This window comes from Hemitrygon akajei, chromosome 1 (assembly GCF_048418815.1).
Source record: "Hemitrygon akajei chromosome 1, sHemAka1.3, whole genome shotgun sequence".
Classification (NCBI taxonomy): Eukaryota; Metazoa; Chordata; class Chondrichthyes; order Myliobatiformes; family Dasyatidae; genus Hemitrygon; species Hemitrygon akajei.
In genome coordinates, this window is record NC_133124.1 from 105,120,595 (window position 1) to 105,140,694 (window position 20,100).

The window sequence follows — 20,100 nt, forward strand, 5'->3', positions numbered from 1 at the left end:
ATTCAATTCAATTATCTAAAGATCATCTCCAAAAATAAAAGTAGGAATTTTGATTATAAGCTCTACCTCCCAATTTGAAGCTTTCTGACATACGAACAAATGGTTGACAAAACTCAGATGCATTTTAAGAACAGGAATGGATTGGTAGTAGATATACTGAGTGGCCACTTATTAGGCACCTCCTGGCCTTCTGTTGCTGTACACCATTCACTTAATAGTTCAACATGCTGTGCATTCAGAGATGGTCTTCTGCGCACACTGTTGTAACAAGTGGCTATTTGAGTTACTATCGCTTTCCTGTTAGCTTGAACCAGTCTGGCCATTCTCCTCTTACCTCTGTCATTAATAGGGTGATTTTGCTCATAGAACTGCCACTCTTCAGATGTGTTTTGATTTTCACACCATTCTCTGTAATCTCTAGAGCAGGGGTGTCAAACTCATTTTAGGTCACGGGCCGGATTGAGCAAAATGCAGCTTCATGCGGGCCGGATCAGTCGGACGCGTGCGAACGCAGCTTTCGTTGCCTCCGTTTTTTCAGCCTGCTCTCATGTGTCTCAGTCTCTGCTATAACTACAAAGTGTTCCACTTTACAAATTCCGTTTCTTATGAAGAAGACTGCCGAGCAAGACTGCCGAATAAACACTAAAAACCCTGAAAAGCTGGTACCTGAATAAACTCAGCATTAGCCATATCATACGCCATAGGCGCTTCGATTACTGGGGCCAGCTTTAATAGTAATTAGATATTATCTCGCGGGCCAAAGATAATTCCACCGCAGGCCGGATTTGGCCCGCGGGCCTTGAGTTTGACATATATGCTCTAGAGACTACTGTGTGAAACGCCCAGGAATTCAGCAGTTTCTGATATACTCAAACCACCCTGTCTGGCACCAACAATCATTTCATGGTCAAAGTCACATAGATCACACTTCTTCTCCATTCTGATATTTGTTCTGAACAACAAATGAACCTCCTGGCCATGTCTGTATCTTTTTACACACTGAGATGCTGCCACATGATTGACTGATTAGATATTTACAATATGAGCATGTGTACGGATTTACCTAACAAAGTGGCCACTGACTGTATACTTCTCAATATATTATTTGTGCTTATATTTTAAAGTCCACTTACATTCTCACAAATTTTCTCTATAATTCCCACATATCTGAATGCAACCCAGGAGGCCGCACACTGAACTCAACAAATCTCTATAGTTAAGTCACACATATGTACCATATTGAGAATTCTCCTACCATGATAATCCTCTGTGCAAGTCGTGTCCTAGCTAAGAAATAAACTACTCTCAGTCTCTTCGGTAGTCGTAGGTTTCTAAAAGAAGAAGGTTGCAGGGATATGGTATAAGGAGCTGAAGGCTGCATTGTAGGCTGTCGCTCGAATCTCTTCTGCCTCGGAGCTGACTTGGAATGAGGCAGTCTCATCTGTTCAGAGATTTCTTGCATAGCTTCTGCAGGAAGGCGCTTATTTAAGTCAGCAAGCTAGTAGGAAATATGAAAGTCAGAAAACTGAACGATTAGTACAATATTTTTTATGCCATCTTCTCTCAGTATTCATACTCCCCTGGTATAATGTCTAAACAGAACTCTACAACTAGATTAGATTTTAAATAACAACAGACAATTCCAAAGCAAATTCTTGATGTCAACAGCTTATTTTTGCTTACAGGTCAGCTTTTATTCGAGCTACTAATCAAGCTATATTATTTAATCTATTATTTGCACTGTGCTTATCTCCCCTGGTCTTTGTGAACAATTTACCAATTGTACTTGAAGTCTTATTGCCTGGCATCAAGATATATATCGACGTAGGAGAGCAAGCAGAAAAAAATATAACAAGCAGAAATATATTAAGTGATAATGTAAGCTGTATCTCAACAGGCCTGAAGTGCTAACAATATTGCACAATATGACACAAGTTTAATTAAGAAATGGAATAAATGCACATCAGCAACAGAAATAAGGAAATAACAAACTAGGGTATTTCTATTAAAGTGGCAAGATTCATAGCCAGTGCTTGTTTTTTTGACTTCACACATCCAGAAGCCCGCTATAGACAGTTGCAAGAGAATCCCCTTTCAATTACCTGATTTTCTTCATTAATTATTCATAAAATGTGGTCATGGGTCACTGGATGAACCATGGGAGAGCAAGGGATAAACATATCTTAACACAGTTAAGATATGAGGATAAGGTACAAAGATTAGACTTGAACATGAAATCTGCAGATGCTGGAAATTGAAGCAACACACACAAAATGCTGGTGGAATGCAGCAGGCCAGGTAGCATCTATAGGAAAAAGTACAGTAGACGTTTTGGGCCAAGACCCTTTGTCAGAACTAACTGAAAGAAAAGATAGATATCTTTTCTTTAAGATTAGACTTGTATTCTTTTCAAGATTTTAATATTTACATATTGGATGGGATGGACAGACAAGATCTTTTTCTTAAAGATAGATAGCAAAAAACAATGAAATATAAATTAAGACTTTGCATAGCGATGTCAGGAACTAACTCTTTCACTGTAGAAAATTGAAATCCATGCTCCAAACATATATCAGATCATGTCAACAGAAATTTTTGAAATTGAGATTGATCAATTTTTGTTGGGCAAGTTCATTAAGGATAAGAGAACCACGTAGATAGATGGAGTTAGGATTCAGCAAAAGATTTAAATGAATGATAAGGCAGGTTCTAAGTAATGAGTGGACAATGACTTATTGCTGGTTTAAGAGGGACTGGCAAGTAATGGACTGTGGAAAATTCCAGGTCTTGGAGCCTCAGGCTTCCAATCGTACACTAATTTGCTATCACCGTGTTTAAGATGACATTCCAGAGTTTGAGAGAGAGAATAAACTTAAATGCAATCATATTAAATATTACCTCCATGCGGCGGATATCGATGGACAATACTGTTGTAAAGAAACACATCTGCAGAAAGAAATCGGAAACGAGTCCAACCACGGCAAATAGGCAAAATTCCTGAAAGAAATTTTGAGAGGGGTAGGGAAAGTTCACAAAACAAAATACAAGTTCAATAAATGCAACAGGTGCAGACATTTCATAAAATATGAAATATTGAATTAGAAGAGAAATAGCAGCAAATTAAAATTTTTTTTTAAAAAAATGTACTCTCAATTAGCTTTTATAATTACATTCTGGTGGAATGATTTACACATAATTACCATACAAATCAACAAGACCACTAATTATTAGATTTTCAAATCTTGCTTTCAGTTTGATCTACTAAAAGACTAGTTAAATTGGGTTTATCTTAGTTCTTATGCATTGTTTCCTAATCCCTAGAAGACTCAACATTTAAAAAAATTTAATTTACAGAAACAGAAAAGAGGCAAATACATGATTTATCTTATAAGTTCCTAATCCAATTATGCATTTCACACACACTTCACATTGCTAAATATCTGTTTTCTCAAAGAGAAATAGAAAATGCTGAAACTATTCAGCGGATTAAGCAGCATCTGCGAGAGAAAATAAAAACTGAGATAATATGTCAGGTCAGCAAAACTAAGAAATGTTAGAAACTGAATATATTTACAGTGCCTATAAAAATATTTACTCCCCCCATCTTGGAAGCTTTTATGTTTTATTGTTTTACAACACTGAATCATAGTGGATTTAATTTGGCTTTTTTTGACACCTATCAACAGAAAAAGACTCTTTCGTGTCAACATGAAAACAGATCTCTACAAATATAAAACACAAAATAATACTGCTAAGTATTCATCCCATTTATTATGACACACCAAATCATCACTGCTGTAGTCAATCTGTTTTAGAAGTCAAATAATTAGTTAAATGGAGATCACTTGCGTGCAGTCAAGGTGTTTCAATTGATCGTAGTAAAAATACACCTGTATCTGGAAGGTCCAACTGCTGGTGAATCAGCATCCTGGCAAAACTGCACCATGAAGACCAAAAAACACTCCAAGTAACTTTGCAAAAAAGGTTATTGAAAAGCACAAGTCAGGAGGGGGATGCAAGAAAACTTCCAAGTCACTGAATACCCCTTTGGAGTACAGTTAAGTCAATGTAAAGAACATGGCACAGCTATATATCTGCCTAGAGCAGGCCATCCTCAAAAACTGAGTGATAGTGCAAGAAGGGGACTAGTAAGAGAGGACACCAAGAGACCTACAACAACGCTGGAGGAGTTACAAGCTTGCTGAGATAGGAGAGACTGTGCATAAAAAATCTTGCCTGTGTGCTTCACCAGTTGCTACTTTATAAGAGAATGGCAAAGAGAAAGCCACGATTGAAGAAAAAAATTGACACGAAAGCTTGGCTAGTTTGACTGAAGGCATGTGAGAGACTCTGCAGTCACCTGGAAGATGGTTCTATGGTATGATGAAACCAAAATAGAGCATTTAGCCTGGTGGCCAAAAAGCTCAGTCTGGTGCAGCCAACTGCACATCATCAAAAACACACCATCCCTACTGTGAAGCACAGTGGTGGCCGTATCATGCTGTGGGGATGATTCACTGCAACAGGCCCTGGAAGGCTTGTGAAAGTAGAAGGTAAAATGAATGCAGCAAAATACAGGGAAGTCTGCAAGAGAACTGTTATTTGGGGAGAAGTTTTATTTTCCAGCAAAACAATGACTCCAAGCATAAAGCCAAAGCTACACTGAAATGGCTTAAAAACAGCTAAGTTAATGTCCTAGAGTGGCCAAGTCAGAGTCCAGACCTCAATCCAATTGAGAATTTGTGGCTGGACTTGAAAAAGGTTGCTTACTCATGATTCCCGTGCAATCTGACAGACCTTGAGCAGTTTTGTAAAGAAGGGGGAAAATTAGTGTCTAGACGTGCAAAGCTGATAGAGACCTATCCACACAGACTCAAGGCTGTGATTGCTGTCAGAGGTGCATCTGCTAAATACTGACTTGAAAGGGGTGAGTAATTATGCCATCAATGATTTTCTGTTTAATAATTGTAATAAATTTAGACCTATTTGTAGTAATTTGTTTTCACTTTGACACAAAAGTCTTTTTTCTGTTGATCAGTGTCAAAAAATATTGCAAAACAATATGAAAACCTCTGGGGGGTGGGGGGGGGTTGAATACTTTTTATTTGCACTGTAAATTGTAATGAAGAACGAGAATGGGGTGAAGCAGTAAAGGTGATGAAACTTTCAAGTTCTGCACAATAGCAGCACCACTATACTCAGCAACGTACCAGGAAAACATAGAAATACAATAGAGTAGTTGTTTATTGTTTATACATGAAATAGTTTTGGCTTGGTTCAACAGCAGAAAGCAGTGCTGAAAAGATTAAAAACTTCAGTTACCTTATTTAATAGGTGTTTTCACTGTAACTATTGAAAATGTTTCAATCAACTGAGTCATTTATCCAAGCAGCAAGGGGTAGAGAGCTTAAATACTGTTAATCTGCCAGCAGGGATAAAGACTATGAAAGCAGGTTGAGATCAAAGGAGATTTTGCAGTTTTCACTGACATTGGTAGTGAGATTTTACCTTGAAAGTGGACTTCTCAGCCATGGAGTTATCACAGCCAAAACAGGGGCTTTGGGCAGTGGAGAGGCATTACAGTCAGCCATAGAATTACAGAGTTAGAGAAGGTAAGTTGATCATTCATCAGAATTTGGTACGTGGACTATTGAGACATGAAGTGCAATCAGAGAAGTGAACTGCTCATTCAGCAGAAGTCATATCTCACTATCATGAGCAGACTGACACCTGAAATGCTCATGCTATATGCAGGGTCTGGCTTGAAGCAAGGAGGAGTAGAGGAAAAGGGATGGGTAACCTTGTGTCAACTGCACTTTAACATTATTGTAATGTTTCAGCCTCCAAGGGCATTTCATTACAGTACAATGAATTGTAATTTGCTATAATGAATGTCAGGACTTCTGTACAAATGGTGATAATCACGTTACTAGCTTGTTGTATATTAAAAGGGTAAAGGAAGACTCCAATCCTATATGACTCCACAAAATGTATTCTGATGATTAAACTTGCCAAGATAATTTTATATTTTCTTAACTATATTTAGATTCTACCTTAGCTAAAAGGACTCTCAACTATGTAGCATTTCCCACACTTCTCATCCCACCCAGATGAATAGAACTCTGATAACCCAACAACTTCCACATTCAACAGATCATTCAGTGTGATGTTTGCCACTTTCAGTACATTGCTGTCACCGACACAGAACTCTTTGCCACTCCTTGCAGTAATCCAAAGGGACTACTTCCTCTGTGACTCACTGGTTCATCCTTCTATCTCCACCAACACCCTCTCCCCTTGTTGTGGCTTTTTCTCATGCAATCACAAGAGATGTAACATCTGTTCTTTTACCTCTTCCCTTCCTACTATCCGAGGATTCAAACACTTCCTCCGGGTGAAGCAGCAATTCAAATGTACTCCTTCCAATTTAGTGTACTGCATTCAATGCTCATGATGTGGTCTCCTCTACAATGGAGAAATCAAACAGATTGGGTGACTATCTTGCACAGAACCTCTGTTTATCCACAAAATTACTCAGCTTCCAGTTGTCTATCATTTTAACCCTCCAGACTGCACTGACATATCCTTAGCCTCCACAACAAAGGTCAATGTAAGCTTTGGAAACGTCTCACCTGCAGTAACTAATTCTTCTTAGGTAAGAACTAATTCTTACCTCTTAAAAAGCCTCATTATGAATGATGTTCCACAAACCATGTTTGTGGAAAACCGGGTTACAACCAATGTGTCCACTATTCAATGAATCAAAAATATCAAAAACCTTCAGACTCTGAGAATTTGAAATAAACATAGAAAATGCTGGAAATACAAAGAAACAAAAATTAATGTTTTAGGTTTGAGGTCCTTTATCAGATGGAGAGTGGCGCTAAGAAAGAGTGGATTACCTAAACAGTTCAGTTTATAGGAGTGCCACAGAGCTTTTCATCTCCATCCCATTCCTACTCTGAATTATCAGTCTGTATCTTCTACACTGTTACAACAAAACTAAATGCAAGCTTTAATTATTGGACCTAAATCTGCCTGGGCACATTCTGGACTCAATATCAATTTCTTCAGTTTAGGCAACTTGCTCTTTTTTCTGTATCACAACCAGCTATTTCTGGCAGCTGTGATTTTGGCTCATGTTTCCTTTCTCAATAAATATAACTCAAACTGTTGGGCAGGCCGTACTGCTCTGCTCTTAACAACACATAACAGACACATAAGCATAATCAGATTCTAACTACCAGGTAGTTTTCACCAATCAGAGATATTCCCTTTGTGATTCATCCCGTTCCGACCTTTTCAGCAACTAAAAATTAACTTTTCTTTCTTGCTCAATGCAGATGAAGGCTCTTGGGCCCTCAATGATATTCTTTTCCTTTCTGCAGATGATGCCTGCCTGTTGATGTTTTTCCAGTATTTTCTGCTTTTATGTCCACTATACAGAACCACATAGCTGAACTTGAATTTTCAAATATAACAGTTTAAGAGGGTTTAAGATGGACAAAAAATTGCTACAGGGTCAATATGCACTACCTCCAGTTTTGGTGGAGGCAGAATGAATCAGGCTTCTGGGGAAATACGATGGTTTTTTACATGTTCCCTATATTTTAAATAATCATTCTGCTTTTAAATACAGATATGTTTCCCAGTCCTCAGAAAATATAGTGGCTGAAAGCAGGCAAGGCAGTGCTGAAAAAGGTGAGACCTTTTATCATGAAGAATATCTCTCCCAGGCCAGGCTATCGAGAAAACTTCACACCACAGCAAATTCTGATCTCACCAACTATCATCTGGACTTAATCTTGACCAATACCTGTTTCACCCCAGCAATCAGATCATTTCCATATTATTCTGCAACTCTCTTTCCCCTTGTATATTCCCTTATATCTCCTTCTGAAGGCTTCAATGTTAAGTGGACATTATGTATATTAATTTCTCAATCTACATCACAAAGATCTCATCATTATTCCATTGCCGTTTGAGGCAATTTGCTATAAGCAGATTTATTACACAGTGATTATACAAACCCCATTTCCAGAAAAGTTGGAATATTTTCCAAAATGCAATAAAAACAAAAATCTGTGCTATGTTAATTCACGTGAACCTTTATTTAACTGACAAAGGTACAAAGAAAAGATTTTCAATAGTTTTACTGACCAGCTTAATTGTATTTTGTAAATATACACAAATTTAGAATTTGATGGCTACAATACACTCAACAAAAGTTGGGGCAGAGGCATGTTTACCATTGTGTTAAATCATCTTTCCTTTTAATAACACTTTTTAATCATTTTGGAACTGAGGATACTAATTGTAGTAGATTTGCAATTGGAAATTTTGTCCATTCTTGCTTGATATAAGACTTCAGCTGCTCAACAGTCCGTGGTCTCCGTTGTCTGATTCTCCTCTTCATGATGCGCCATACATTTTCAATAGCAGATAGATCTGGACTGGCAGCAGGCCAGTCAAGTGCTCGCACTTTGTGTCTACAAAGCCACGCTGTTGTAGCCCGTGCAGAATGTGGTTTGGCATTGTCCTGCTGAAATAAGCATGGACATCCCAGGAAGAGACGTTGCCTTGATGGCCACATATGTCTCTCTAAAATCCTAATATACGCTTCAGAGTCAATGGTACCTTCACATACATGCAACTCACCCATGCCGTGGGCATTGATGCACCCCCGTATCATCACAGATGCTGGCTTTTGCACCTTTCGCTGATAACAATCAGGATGGTCGTTTTCATCTTTGGCACGGAGAACTTGTCGCCCGTTTTTTCCAAAAACTAGCTGAAATGTGGACTCATCTGACCACAGCACACGGTTTCACAGTCTTTCGGTCCATCTGAGATGAGCTCGGGCCCAGAGAACTCGCCGGCGTTTCTGCATAGAGTTGATGTATGGCTTCCTCCTTGCGTAATACAGTTTCAAGTTGCATTTCTGGATGCAGCGACGGACTGTGTTAAGTGACAATGGTTTTCCGAAGTACTCCCGAGCCCAGGTGGCTATAATTGTCACAGTAGCGTGACGGTTTTTTAGGCAGTGCCGCCTGAGGGCTCAAAGATTACGCGCATTCAACAGTGGTTTCCGACCTTGCCCTTTAACGCACCGAGATGTCTCTGAATTCTCTGAATCTTTTCACAATATTATGTACTGTAGATGTTGAAAGACCTAAATTCTCTGCAATCTTGCATTGAGAAATGTTCCTTTTGAACTGACTAACAATTCTCTCACGAATTTTGGCACAAAGGGGTGAACCACGACCCATCCTTGCTTGCAAAGACTGAGCCTTTGATGGACGCTACTTTTATACCCAGTCATGATACCTCACCTGCTACCAATTAGCCTGCTTAATGTGGAGTCTTCCAAACCGGTGTACTTGAATATTCTGTGCACTTTTCAATCTTATTTTAAACTTGTCCCAACTTTTGTTGAGTGTGTTGCAGCCATCAAATTCTAAATTTGTGTATATTTACAAAATACAATTAAGTTGGTCAGTAAAACTATTGAAAATCTTTTCTTTGTACTTTTGTCAGTTAAATAAAGGTTCACGTGAATTAACATATCACAGATTTTTGTTTTTATTGCATTTTGGAAAATATCCCAACTTTTCTGGAAATGGGGTTTGTATTTCAAAAATATTTCACTGGTTATAAATTAAAGGAAATAACCAGGGGCAGTGATAGGTACTATAGAAATCTCTCCTTATTGTGTTAACTCCAGGTGTTGTATATTTTTTGAACACCAGGTCACTGAAATATTATAAAAATGCCTAATTATCTAATCTTAAAAAAAACTGAGAATATTGATAATTTGATAATTTTACAATGGCCTCCCACTTAGTGATACCCACATCCAACCACCCTCCTCCTAAGCATCTATTTATTAGGGAGCTATGAAATCACGGATTGGCAACTTCCGGTAAGGTGGTAATTGTTTAGTCGCTTAAAACGTTCGCTCCGTTTCATTTCTTACGTCCGCACTTTTTATCTCTTTTTTTTACTCTAGTTTGTTTTTTTTGTTTTCTTACCTGCCTGTGAATACGCCTATCCTATAATGGCCATAAAGCTTCCTAAATCTGGGAAAAAAGAAATCTCTACGTCTGCCGAGATTGCCTCCCTTTTGGAACAGCATCAACAAGAGCTTACATCTGAATATAAGTCTTCTTTCAGTTCGTTGGGAGTCAAAATTGGATCAAATTAACGCTAGACTGGACAATCATGCCGAACGTCTATCTCATATCGAGTTAACTTCCGAAGATTTAAAACGCCGCGTTCAGCAGCTGGAAGCTGTCTGTTCCAATTTGACAGAGCAAAACACCAAGTTAACTTCCAAGATGACTGATCTTGAAAACGGAGAGGGTGTTATAATCTACGAATTCTCAGTTTGCCAGAGGCTATCAAAAGGGGATCTCCTGTTGAATTTTTCTCCTCTTTAACATAGAATAGTACAGCACAGTACAGGCCCTTCGGTCCACAATATTGTGCCGACCTTTAAACCCTGCCTCCCATATAAACCCCCCCCCCTTAAATTCTTCCATATACCTGTCTAGTAGTCTTTTAAATTTCACTAGTGTATCTGCCTCCACCACTGACTCAGGCAGTACATTCCACGCACCAACCACTCTGAGTAAAAAAAATCTTTCTCCAATATCCCCCTTGAACTTTCCACCCCTTACCTTAAAGCCATGTCCTCTTGTACTGAGCAGTGGTGTCCTGGGGAAGAGGCGCTGGCTGTCCACTCTATCTATTCCTCTTAATATCTTGTATACCTCAATCATGTCTCCTCTCATCCTCCTCCTCTCCAGAGACTAAAGCTTTAGCTCCCTTAATCTCTGATCATAATGCATACTCTCTATACCAGGCAGCATCCTGGTAAATCTCCTCTGTAGCCTTTCAATGCTTCCACATCCTTCTTATAGTGAGGCGACCAGAACTGGACACAGTACTCCAAGTGTGCCCTAACCAGAGTTTTACAGACTGCATCATTACCCCGCGACTCTTAAACTCTATCCCTCAACTTATGAAAGCTAACACTCCATAAGCTTTCTTAACTACCCTATCTATCTGCGAAGCAACTTTCAGGGATCTGTGGACATGTACTCCCAGATCCCTCTGCTGCTCCACACTTCCAAGTATCCTGCCATTTACTTTACTTTGTGAGATTTTTGGGAAGGAAATTCTCCCGACCCCACCTGAACTGGACAGAGTGCACCGTACATTTCTAGCCAAGCCTGAGCTGGGCTCTAGGCCACATCCAGTAATTCTCTGTTTTCATCAATATCAAGTGAAAAACCTTCTAATTATGGAAGCACGCCAGAGGGGAAAACTGGATTTTCGGGGTCACATCATTCGCATCGTTGAAGATTATGCTCCTCAAGTTTTGAAGATGCGCGCCAAGTATAAAGATGTTATGAAAGAGTTTTATTATCGTGGATTTAGACTCTCTCTGCGTAACCCAGCCCATCTCCAAATAACTCTTAATACTGGGGACCACAAATGGTTTAAGTCGGTTATGGAGGCTCAGAAATTTATTGAAGGTCTCCCAGCCATTTCTACTACATCAGACTTGGTTTGACTTTCTAAAATGGCTGATAAGCACATTTCTTTAAAAAATTTTCTTCTTTCTCGTGGACTTAGACCCTCTTTGTGTAATACAGCCCATCTCTGAATAACTCTTAACACTGGGGACCACAAATGGTTTAATTTGGTTACGGAGGCTCAGAAATTTATTGAAGATCTCCCAGCCATTTTACTATATCAGACTCAGTTTGATTTTTTTTTTTAAATGGCTGATAAATACTTTGTTTTTTTTCCTCTCCATTTTCTTTTTAAATTACTGTATTTTTCTTCCATAGTTTCTCGCGGGTAGACTATTCTGGATCATTATTTTGAATCAAGATTAATATTTTTTGATGCTATTGTTTCTCTTTATTTATAATTTTGATTTGTAGTGCATAATGTTCTCTAGTTTCTGAATTATTAGTTAAATGGAGCTTATGACAATGTTACCAAACTGGAAGTTGGATTTTGGGGTGTCTTTTTTTTCCCAAAGAGCTTGCTGCTTTTTTTGGTAGCTATCTTGTTTTGCGATTGGAGGGAGGGGTGGGTTCTCTAGTGCCAACATTATTCACTGTGCGATTGGAGGGAGGGGTGGGTTCTCTAGTGCCAACATTATTCACTGTTTTTCTAGTTATTCTCTGTTACTCAGGACACTTTTCTGTCCTGATTATTTCGACTTATACTTTTGCTCCAGAACTGTTAATTGAATGTTTGATCTTGTTTATGCCTACTACTCTTTAAATGTTCTATTAAATGACAATAGTTAGTTCATTGAATTTTATAAGCTGGAATGTAAAGGGATTGAACCATCCTGCTAAAAGAAGGAAGGTGTTTTCACACCTTAAGCAATTCAAAGCTGATATTGTTTTTTTGCAAGAAACTCATATTCGACGTTTTGTCAATTCTTGTCTTATGTCAAGATGGGTGGGTCAGCACTTCCATTCTTCCTTCCTGGCCAAAGCCGAGGGCAGGGTTTCTATCCTTATTAATCAAAATGTTCCTTTCGAGCTCCATAGTAAGGTAGCTGACACAAATGGTTGTTTTATTATTGTCTCTGGAAAATTGTATAATACTAGGGTAGTATTGGCTAACCTGTATGCTCCTAATTCGGATGATGTGAACTTTTTTGAACGTTTTTTTTTCTTTATTGCCTAATCTGAATTTATATTCTCTTATATAGGGTGGTGACTTCAATTGTTGATTAGATCCAGTTTTGGATCGATCATCCTCTGTTCCTAGATTACCTAGTAAATCCGCTTTATCTATTCATTCTTTCCTTTCTAACTATGGTATCTCTGATTCTCTGATGTGTGGCGTTTTTTCCATCCTACTGAGAGAGATTACTCCTTTTTTTCACATGTCCACCATACTTTTACTAGAATTGATTATTTTTAATGGATAATCAGCTGATTCCATCAGTTCACTCTTGTGATTATCAGAGTATATTGATTTCGGATCATGCTCCAATTACCTTGTCTATAAATTTTCCCGGCCTTCCTCAAATGAATAAACATTGGCATTTTAATCCAACTTTGTTATCAGATGTAAAATTTATGAAGCACCAGATTACTTTTTTCTTAAACACTAATATGTCATCTGAAATCTCATCCCAGATTGTCTGGGATGCTATGAAAGCATATTTGAGGGGTCAAATAATTTCATAAACAGCAAATCTCAAAAGAAAGACTCAGTTAGAGCGATTAGATTTGATCAGTCAGATTAAAGTAATAGACCAACTATATGCCCAGACTAAAAATCGTGAACTATACAAGAAGCGAGTAGAACTTCAAACTAAGTTTAACCTTATCTCCACTCAACCAGTTGAACGTCAACTTCTTGAAAGCAAGAGTTGATTTTATATTCAACTCCACTGCCACCCATTTTGGACAATCAGACTGATTATTAAAAAAAAGGACCAAAAAGTAAGACAGCGAATATTAGCTGCCCAATAATATAAATGGAAGCTAGGTAAAGCCATACCACCCTCTGTTTTAGATTTTTGGAGGTAAGCTTTATTAAGTCTAGAACATTTGCCCTTCCATAGATAGGACAAAATGATAGAATCTAATAGTGCAAAACCAGAAATAATTTAAAAAAGTGAGGTAGTGTATGTCCTGGGTGAAGGGAGGTCCTTAATAATGGACACCACCTTTCTGAGGCACTGCTCCTTGAAGATGTCTTTGATACTACGGAGGCTAGTACCCAAGGTGGAACTGACTAATTTTACAACTTTCTGCATCTTCTTTCAATCCTGCGCTGTAGCCCCCCCACCCCCAAAGAATGACGCAGCCTGTTAGAATGCTCTCCACAGTACCTCTTAGAAGTTTTCAAATGTTTCAGTTGACAAACCAAATCTCCTCAAACTCCTAATGAAATATAGCTGCTGTCTTGCCTTCTTTAAAGCTGCATCGATATGTTGGGACTAGGTTAATCCTCAGATCATGACACCCAGAAACTTGAAATTGCTCTAATCCCTCTATGAGGATCCCTCATGGAGCCACCCCTCAACACTAACAAAAGGGGTACATTTTGCGTGTCTGGTTTTTGGAACAGACACCATGGCAGCACATGCCAACTAGCAGAACACCTCTAAATATTCAGCATTGAATATTCAGTGAGGTTTTGCTGGCTGGGATATGTTGCCATTGTAAATATGTAATTCTGTAAATATACCCTACTATATTCCAAATGTTGAACTACGTGATAATAATAATTTAAACTGTATTTAATTATTTATTGTTATATTTGTGTTTAAGAAGTATAAAATGTGTCAAGATAGAGAGATTCTCTTGGATTCTCACTCTCCTGGAAGTCAACTGTGTGAATAAAGACTTTTATCTTACCCTGAGGATTGAACACTCATGGGTACCTATCCATAGTATTTTATGAAGTATATCGTTTTAGGTTGTGTGTTGTGGTTGGCATGAGCCTCTGCTCTCCACTGGCACTCCCAAAACAATCACATGGTTGTATGGCTTAGTATGATGTGCTGTGTTAATATGTAGTAGCTATCTATGGGATTGGTGTTCTGTGAGCCAAGGCAAGTAATGCAATTGTTTAATGCTAAGATATTGGTCTCAAAGGTGCACCTCCACCAGGATGGCAAGTGTGGGACATTGCTGGGGATGGCAAGCAACTGCATCATGTATTGACAGACCACACCAGATCCTCCAATTACTCATTGCCTCTTCTTGGATGTGATGGAAGTTGTGTTCTCTCACCTTTTCACTCTTTACCTGGCTGGATGTCCCCACCTAACTTGGGATTTCCCTTTGGTAACAAGCCCACTATAATGACTACTATTGAACTTGTTACCATAGTGTACTAGCAGTGAGCTCAGCCTCGATCTGATTCCTGGTACAGCAGATGGAGAGCAAAGGTTTGCACCACCCTACTAGCACAGTAGTCTGACAATAATGCACTTCCATAGCCATATTCCACCAGCACTTTATTCTTCGCACAAACTGAGAGCGAAGTAACAAACCAGCATATTACAATCAGGAACACGCCAGAAACTCAACACAAGAACAATTTTGTTACTCGTCTGCTGGTTAAGTTTCAGTATAACAATTAGTAGCCCAGCTGTTACTTGTCGATGACTTTTAATGAATAAAATCATTTTCAAATCAAACATTCATGTATTTTTATTCTATTTTAAAAGTTTTGGCTAACTACAAAGACAAGTAACAAGAAATACCTGAATAGCTGGAACCAGGGTGAAGTAACCGATTAGTATGATAATGAGTTCAGTAGCCATGTTCTTCATTATGGACCAACTTTCATTGCTCAAACCTAGACAAGCATAAATCACAAGTTTAGTGATCCATATCCCAGAGTTTTGAATGAAGTGGCAAAAGAAACAGTGAATAGTCTGATAATGGTCACCCAAAAGTCTATAAATAGAAGGAAAATGGAAGCAGAATACTGCCAACACGTGAACAGGAACAAAACATACAAGAAAAATTATGTAACCTTTAATAAAGGACGTCTTATTAAGATATATAAAATAATAATTTGATTGAACATGGTCAATGTAGATCTATGAGAGAAAATCAGGTTTTGCTAATCTTTTCGTGTTCCATGGGACACATCTTGCAGAGTCGATGAGGAGGACCTAGTGAATGTGTGTATTTAGATTTTCAGAAGGCTTTTGATAAGACCTCACACAGGAGATGATACACAAGTTTAGAGTGGATGGAACTGGGGGCAATATACTAGCAAAGATTTAAAGTTGGTTGAAATAATAAAATTGCACACATAGTACATACTGAAAGATTCAAAGTACACTTATTATCAAAGAATGTATAAATTATGCAACCTTGAGATTTGTTTGCTTGCAGGTAATCACAAAGCAAGAAACCCTAAATAGCACACTTAAAGAAAAAAAATAAAGATGACCAACAACCGATGCAAAGAGAAAGAAAAACATAAAGCATGCAAACAATTGAAGTGAACAACATATAAACAGGTCTTTTACAGAAGAAGGGTCTGTGAAGAAGTTCTTGGCCCAGAACATCAACTATCTATTCACTTCCATAGATGCTGCCTGACCTGCTGAGCTCCCCCAGTGTTGCTTTGGATTTCCAGCATCTGTAGACTTTCTGTTTATCTTTCACTGAACAGCTGACTACAACAAGGCATTGCAGAAAATGGAGTTTGCAACCCAGTAAGATGAGTGGGCAGCAACATGGCAAAATGGGTTTGAGGAGCTGAGTAATTTACTCCTGCTCTTCTTGTCACTTTGTTCTCAAAAAGTTAAAGATACAGAAATTCACCCAATCTCACACTCAAGATCAAAGAATTGATTGTGGACTTCAATAAGGAGAAGTTGGTCAGTCCTCATTTGAGGAGTAAGTAGTAGAAAACACGAGCTGCTTCGAGTTCCTGGGCACCACAGTGCAGAAGATCTATTCTTGGCACAGCACACCGATGTAATCATGAAGGCGGCACAATTCTTCATGAGTTTAAGGGGATTGGTACATCACCAAAGACTTACAAATTTCTACAGATCCACGGTACGAAGTATTCTGACTTGTTGCATCACATCCTGGTATGGAACCTCTAAAGAACACAATTGCAAAAGGCTGCAGAGTTATAAGCTCAGCCTGCTCCATATTGGGCACAACGGAAACATCCTCAAGGGATGGTGCCTCAGGAAGGTGTCTATCACTAATAACCCTCACCACTCAGGACACATCCTCTTCTCATTACTACCATTAGGAAGGAGGTACAACAGACTGAAGACATACACTCATCGATTAAGGAGTAGTTCTTTGCCTTCCAGCATCAGATTGGTTCATGAAAATTATTCCCTATTCCTTTTTTTTAAACACTATAAATTTCACATCATGTAAATCAGTGACTCTGAAATAAATTTCATTTCAGTCAAATTCACCTAATATATAGACCCATTAACTGATATGGTTTCCCCCAGGTCACAAACTGAGGGAATAATTCATCCAATAATATACGCGCAGGATCCAGCATAGAACTAGCATATAAACTACAGGGTTGCTGAAACAAATAAGCCTATAAATATACACAAATTGCTGGAGGAACTCAGCAGGCCAGGCAGCATCTATGGAAAAAAAATACAGTCAATGTTTCGAGCCGAGACCCATCGGCAGGACTAGAGAAAAAATGACAAGGAGTAGATTTAAAAGGCGGCCCCTACACCTCCTCCCTCACTACCTTTCAGAGCCCCAAACAGTCCTTCCAGGTCAGTAGACACTTCAGCTGTGAGTCTGTTGAGGTCATATATTGTGTCCGATGCTCCTGGTGTGGCCTCCTGTATATCAATGAGACCCTACATAGATTGAGACACCGCTTTGCCGAGCACCTATGCTCTATCTGCCAGAAGAAGTGGGATCTCCCAGTGGCCATCCATTTTAATTCCACTTCACACTCCAATTCCTCTGTCAATCCATGGCCTACTCTACTGTCACAATGAGGCTACATTCAGGTTGGAGGAACAACACCTTATATATCGCCTGGGTAGCCACCAACCTGATGGCATGAGCATCGAATTCTTGAACTTCTGGTAATGCCCTCCCCCCACCGCCCTTCAGCATTCCCCATCGCCTTTTCCCTCTCTTACTTCATCTCCTTGTCGGCCCGTTGCCTCGCTCTGTGCTCCTCCCCCTTTTCTTTCTTTCATGGCCTTCTGTCCTCTCCTATCCAACTTCCCCTTCTGCAGTCCTGGATCTCTTTCATCAATCAACTTCCCAGCTCTTTCCTTCATCTGCCTCCTCCCGGCCTCACCGAACATTTCGTGTTTCTCTCTTCCCTCCCCCACATTTTAAATCTACTCCTCAGCTTTCTCCTCTCCAGTCCTGCTGAAGGATCTTGGCCCGAAAAGTCGACTGTGCTCTTTTCCATAGATGTTGTCTGGCCTGCTGAGTTCCTCCAGCATTTTGTGTATGTTGTTTGGATTTCCAGCATCCGCAGATTTTCTCTTGTTTGGAGTGAAGTCTATTTATATCTTTCAGGAGAAGAAAAATAGTATCATTGCCTTAAATTGACTGTATTTGTGACCTTTTTCACACAATGTGGTTAGCTCTTAATGCCTTTTGATGTCATGATCAATTTTTCAGCACTATTAGAAATGGGTTATAAATACAGCCTGGCTATTTTCAGCTACTCACTGAATTATTGTGTGTGGGGGGTGAATGTGGTATCAGTTTATTATAACTTCATAAAAGTCATAAAAATATAATACATGAGTAGTGGTAAACTGTGGTCAGGGAAAGGAGTAGAATATTATACTAAATATATGCTCAACACCATATCAAGCCATTTAATAAATTATTTTATTGAATCAAGTTATATTTCTACCATGATTACCCTAGTGACACAAAACAACCTGATGGAAAAATAAGATTAAATTGAAACGAGAAAAAAATTTCAACAATGCAAATTTTATTGATGGTGCAATTTAATGCAATATTTATATGAAAGGTGCCAATAAGAATAGATAAATAATATATAGAAACGTTAGACCTAAGACAAAGGAGAAGAATTAGGCCATTTGACCCATCATATCTGCTCTGCTATTTTATCATGGCTGATCCTCTTTCTCTTTCAACACCATTCTCCTGCCTTCTCCCCTTAACCTTTCATGCCCTGACTAATCAAAGACCTATCAACCTTCACCTTAAGTACTCCAAATCACTTAGCCTCCATAGCTGCCTGTGGCAATGAATTCCACAGATTCACAACCCACTGGCTACAGAAATTCCTCCTCATCTCCGTCCTAAATGGACGTCCTTCTATTCTGAGGCTGTACCTCTGATCCTAGACTCCTCCCATCATAGGAAACATACTCTCCACATGCACTCTATCTAGGCCTTTTAGGTTTCATTGAGATTCCCCTCATTTTTCTAAATTCCAGCAAGTATAGGCCCAGCACATGTTGAAGGTAGCAGGGCACATAGATGAAATGATAAGGAGAGAAACAGGATCCTTTACCAACCAAGTTACTGAATACAAGTGGGGAGGTCATGCTAAACTATATAAAACTCTAGTCTGACCACAGCTGGAGGACAGTGTCAGTTTGCCAAAATTTTTAGAGGATACAGAAATTAGCAAAATGTTAATAGGTTCTAAGGGAAGAGAGACTTCAGGCTGAATTTATTTGCTTTGGATCAAAGGACACAAAGCAGAGGTTTAACTAAGGTGCATGAAATTATGAAGAGGATGAGATAAGATGAAAAAGGGAACAATTTTGTTAGTAACAAGTAAAAATTCCTTTTACCCAAAGGGAAGTGAACTCTAGAACTTTGTCAGAAACCACCTGAACTTTGAATGTATCTGGATGAGTACTGAAGAGACTCTACACTAATGTGGGCTCATTGAAGGATACACAGAGAGAATTTAGCACTATCAGAGAAACATACAGCTCCGCAATGAGCCCAATTCAGCCAAGGCAACCAATGTGCCTATCTGTACTAGTCCCATTTACCCATATAAGGTCTGTATTACTCTGAATCTTTCCTATCCCAGTACCTCTCCAATTTTAAATACTGTTGCTAAAGTCCATGTAAACCAAATCTACCACTCTGCCTTCAACAATTTTCTTCATTGCCTGCTCAAAAAATAATTGAGCAACACACACAAAGTGTTGAAAGAACTCTCAAGTCAGGCAGCATCTATGGAGGATTTAAACGGTCAACATTTTGGGCCGAGACCTTTCATCAGGACTGTAAAGGAAAGCACCAAAGGATCTTCTGTCTGTTGATATTGACTATTCATAGAAACATAGAAAATAGGTGCAGGAGTAGGCCATTCGGCCCTTCGAGCCTGCACCGCCATTCAGTATGATCATGACTGATCATCCAAATCAGAACCCTGTACCTGCTTTCTCTCCATACCTCTTAATCCCTTTAGCCACAAGGGCCATATCTAACTCCCTCTTAAATATAGCCAATGAACTGGCCTCAACTGTTTCTTGTGGCAGAGAATTCCACAGATTCACCACTCTCTGTGTGAAGAAGTTTTTCCTCATCTCGGTCCTAAAAGGCTTCCCCTTTATCCTTAAAC

At 39.0% G+C, this 20,100-nt stretch overlaps 1 protein-coding gene across 2 annotated transcripts in view; it reads right to left on the reverse strand.

Annotated features, from left to right (window-relative positions):
* The window catches only part of scap (SREBF chaperone), a 123,478-nt gene that overhangs the window by 32,273 nt on the left and 71,105 nt on the right, over positions 1 to 20,100 (reverse strand). For both annotated transcript variants that reach the window (XM_073048855.1, XM_073048863.1), the window contains exons 10-12: positions 15,260 to 15,354; positions 2,899 to 2,997; positions 1,256 to 1,498 (exon numbers count right to left, since the gene is read on the reverse strand). In XM_073048855.1, coding sequence (XP_072904956.1) covers positions 1,256 to 1,498; positions 2,899 to 2,997; positions 15,260 to 15,354 — 437 coding nt within the window. The remainder of the gene's footprint in view (positions 1 to 1,255; positions 1,499 to 2,898; positions 2,998 to 15,259; positions 15,355 to 20,100) is intronic.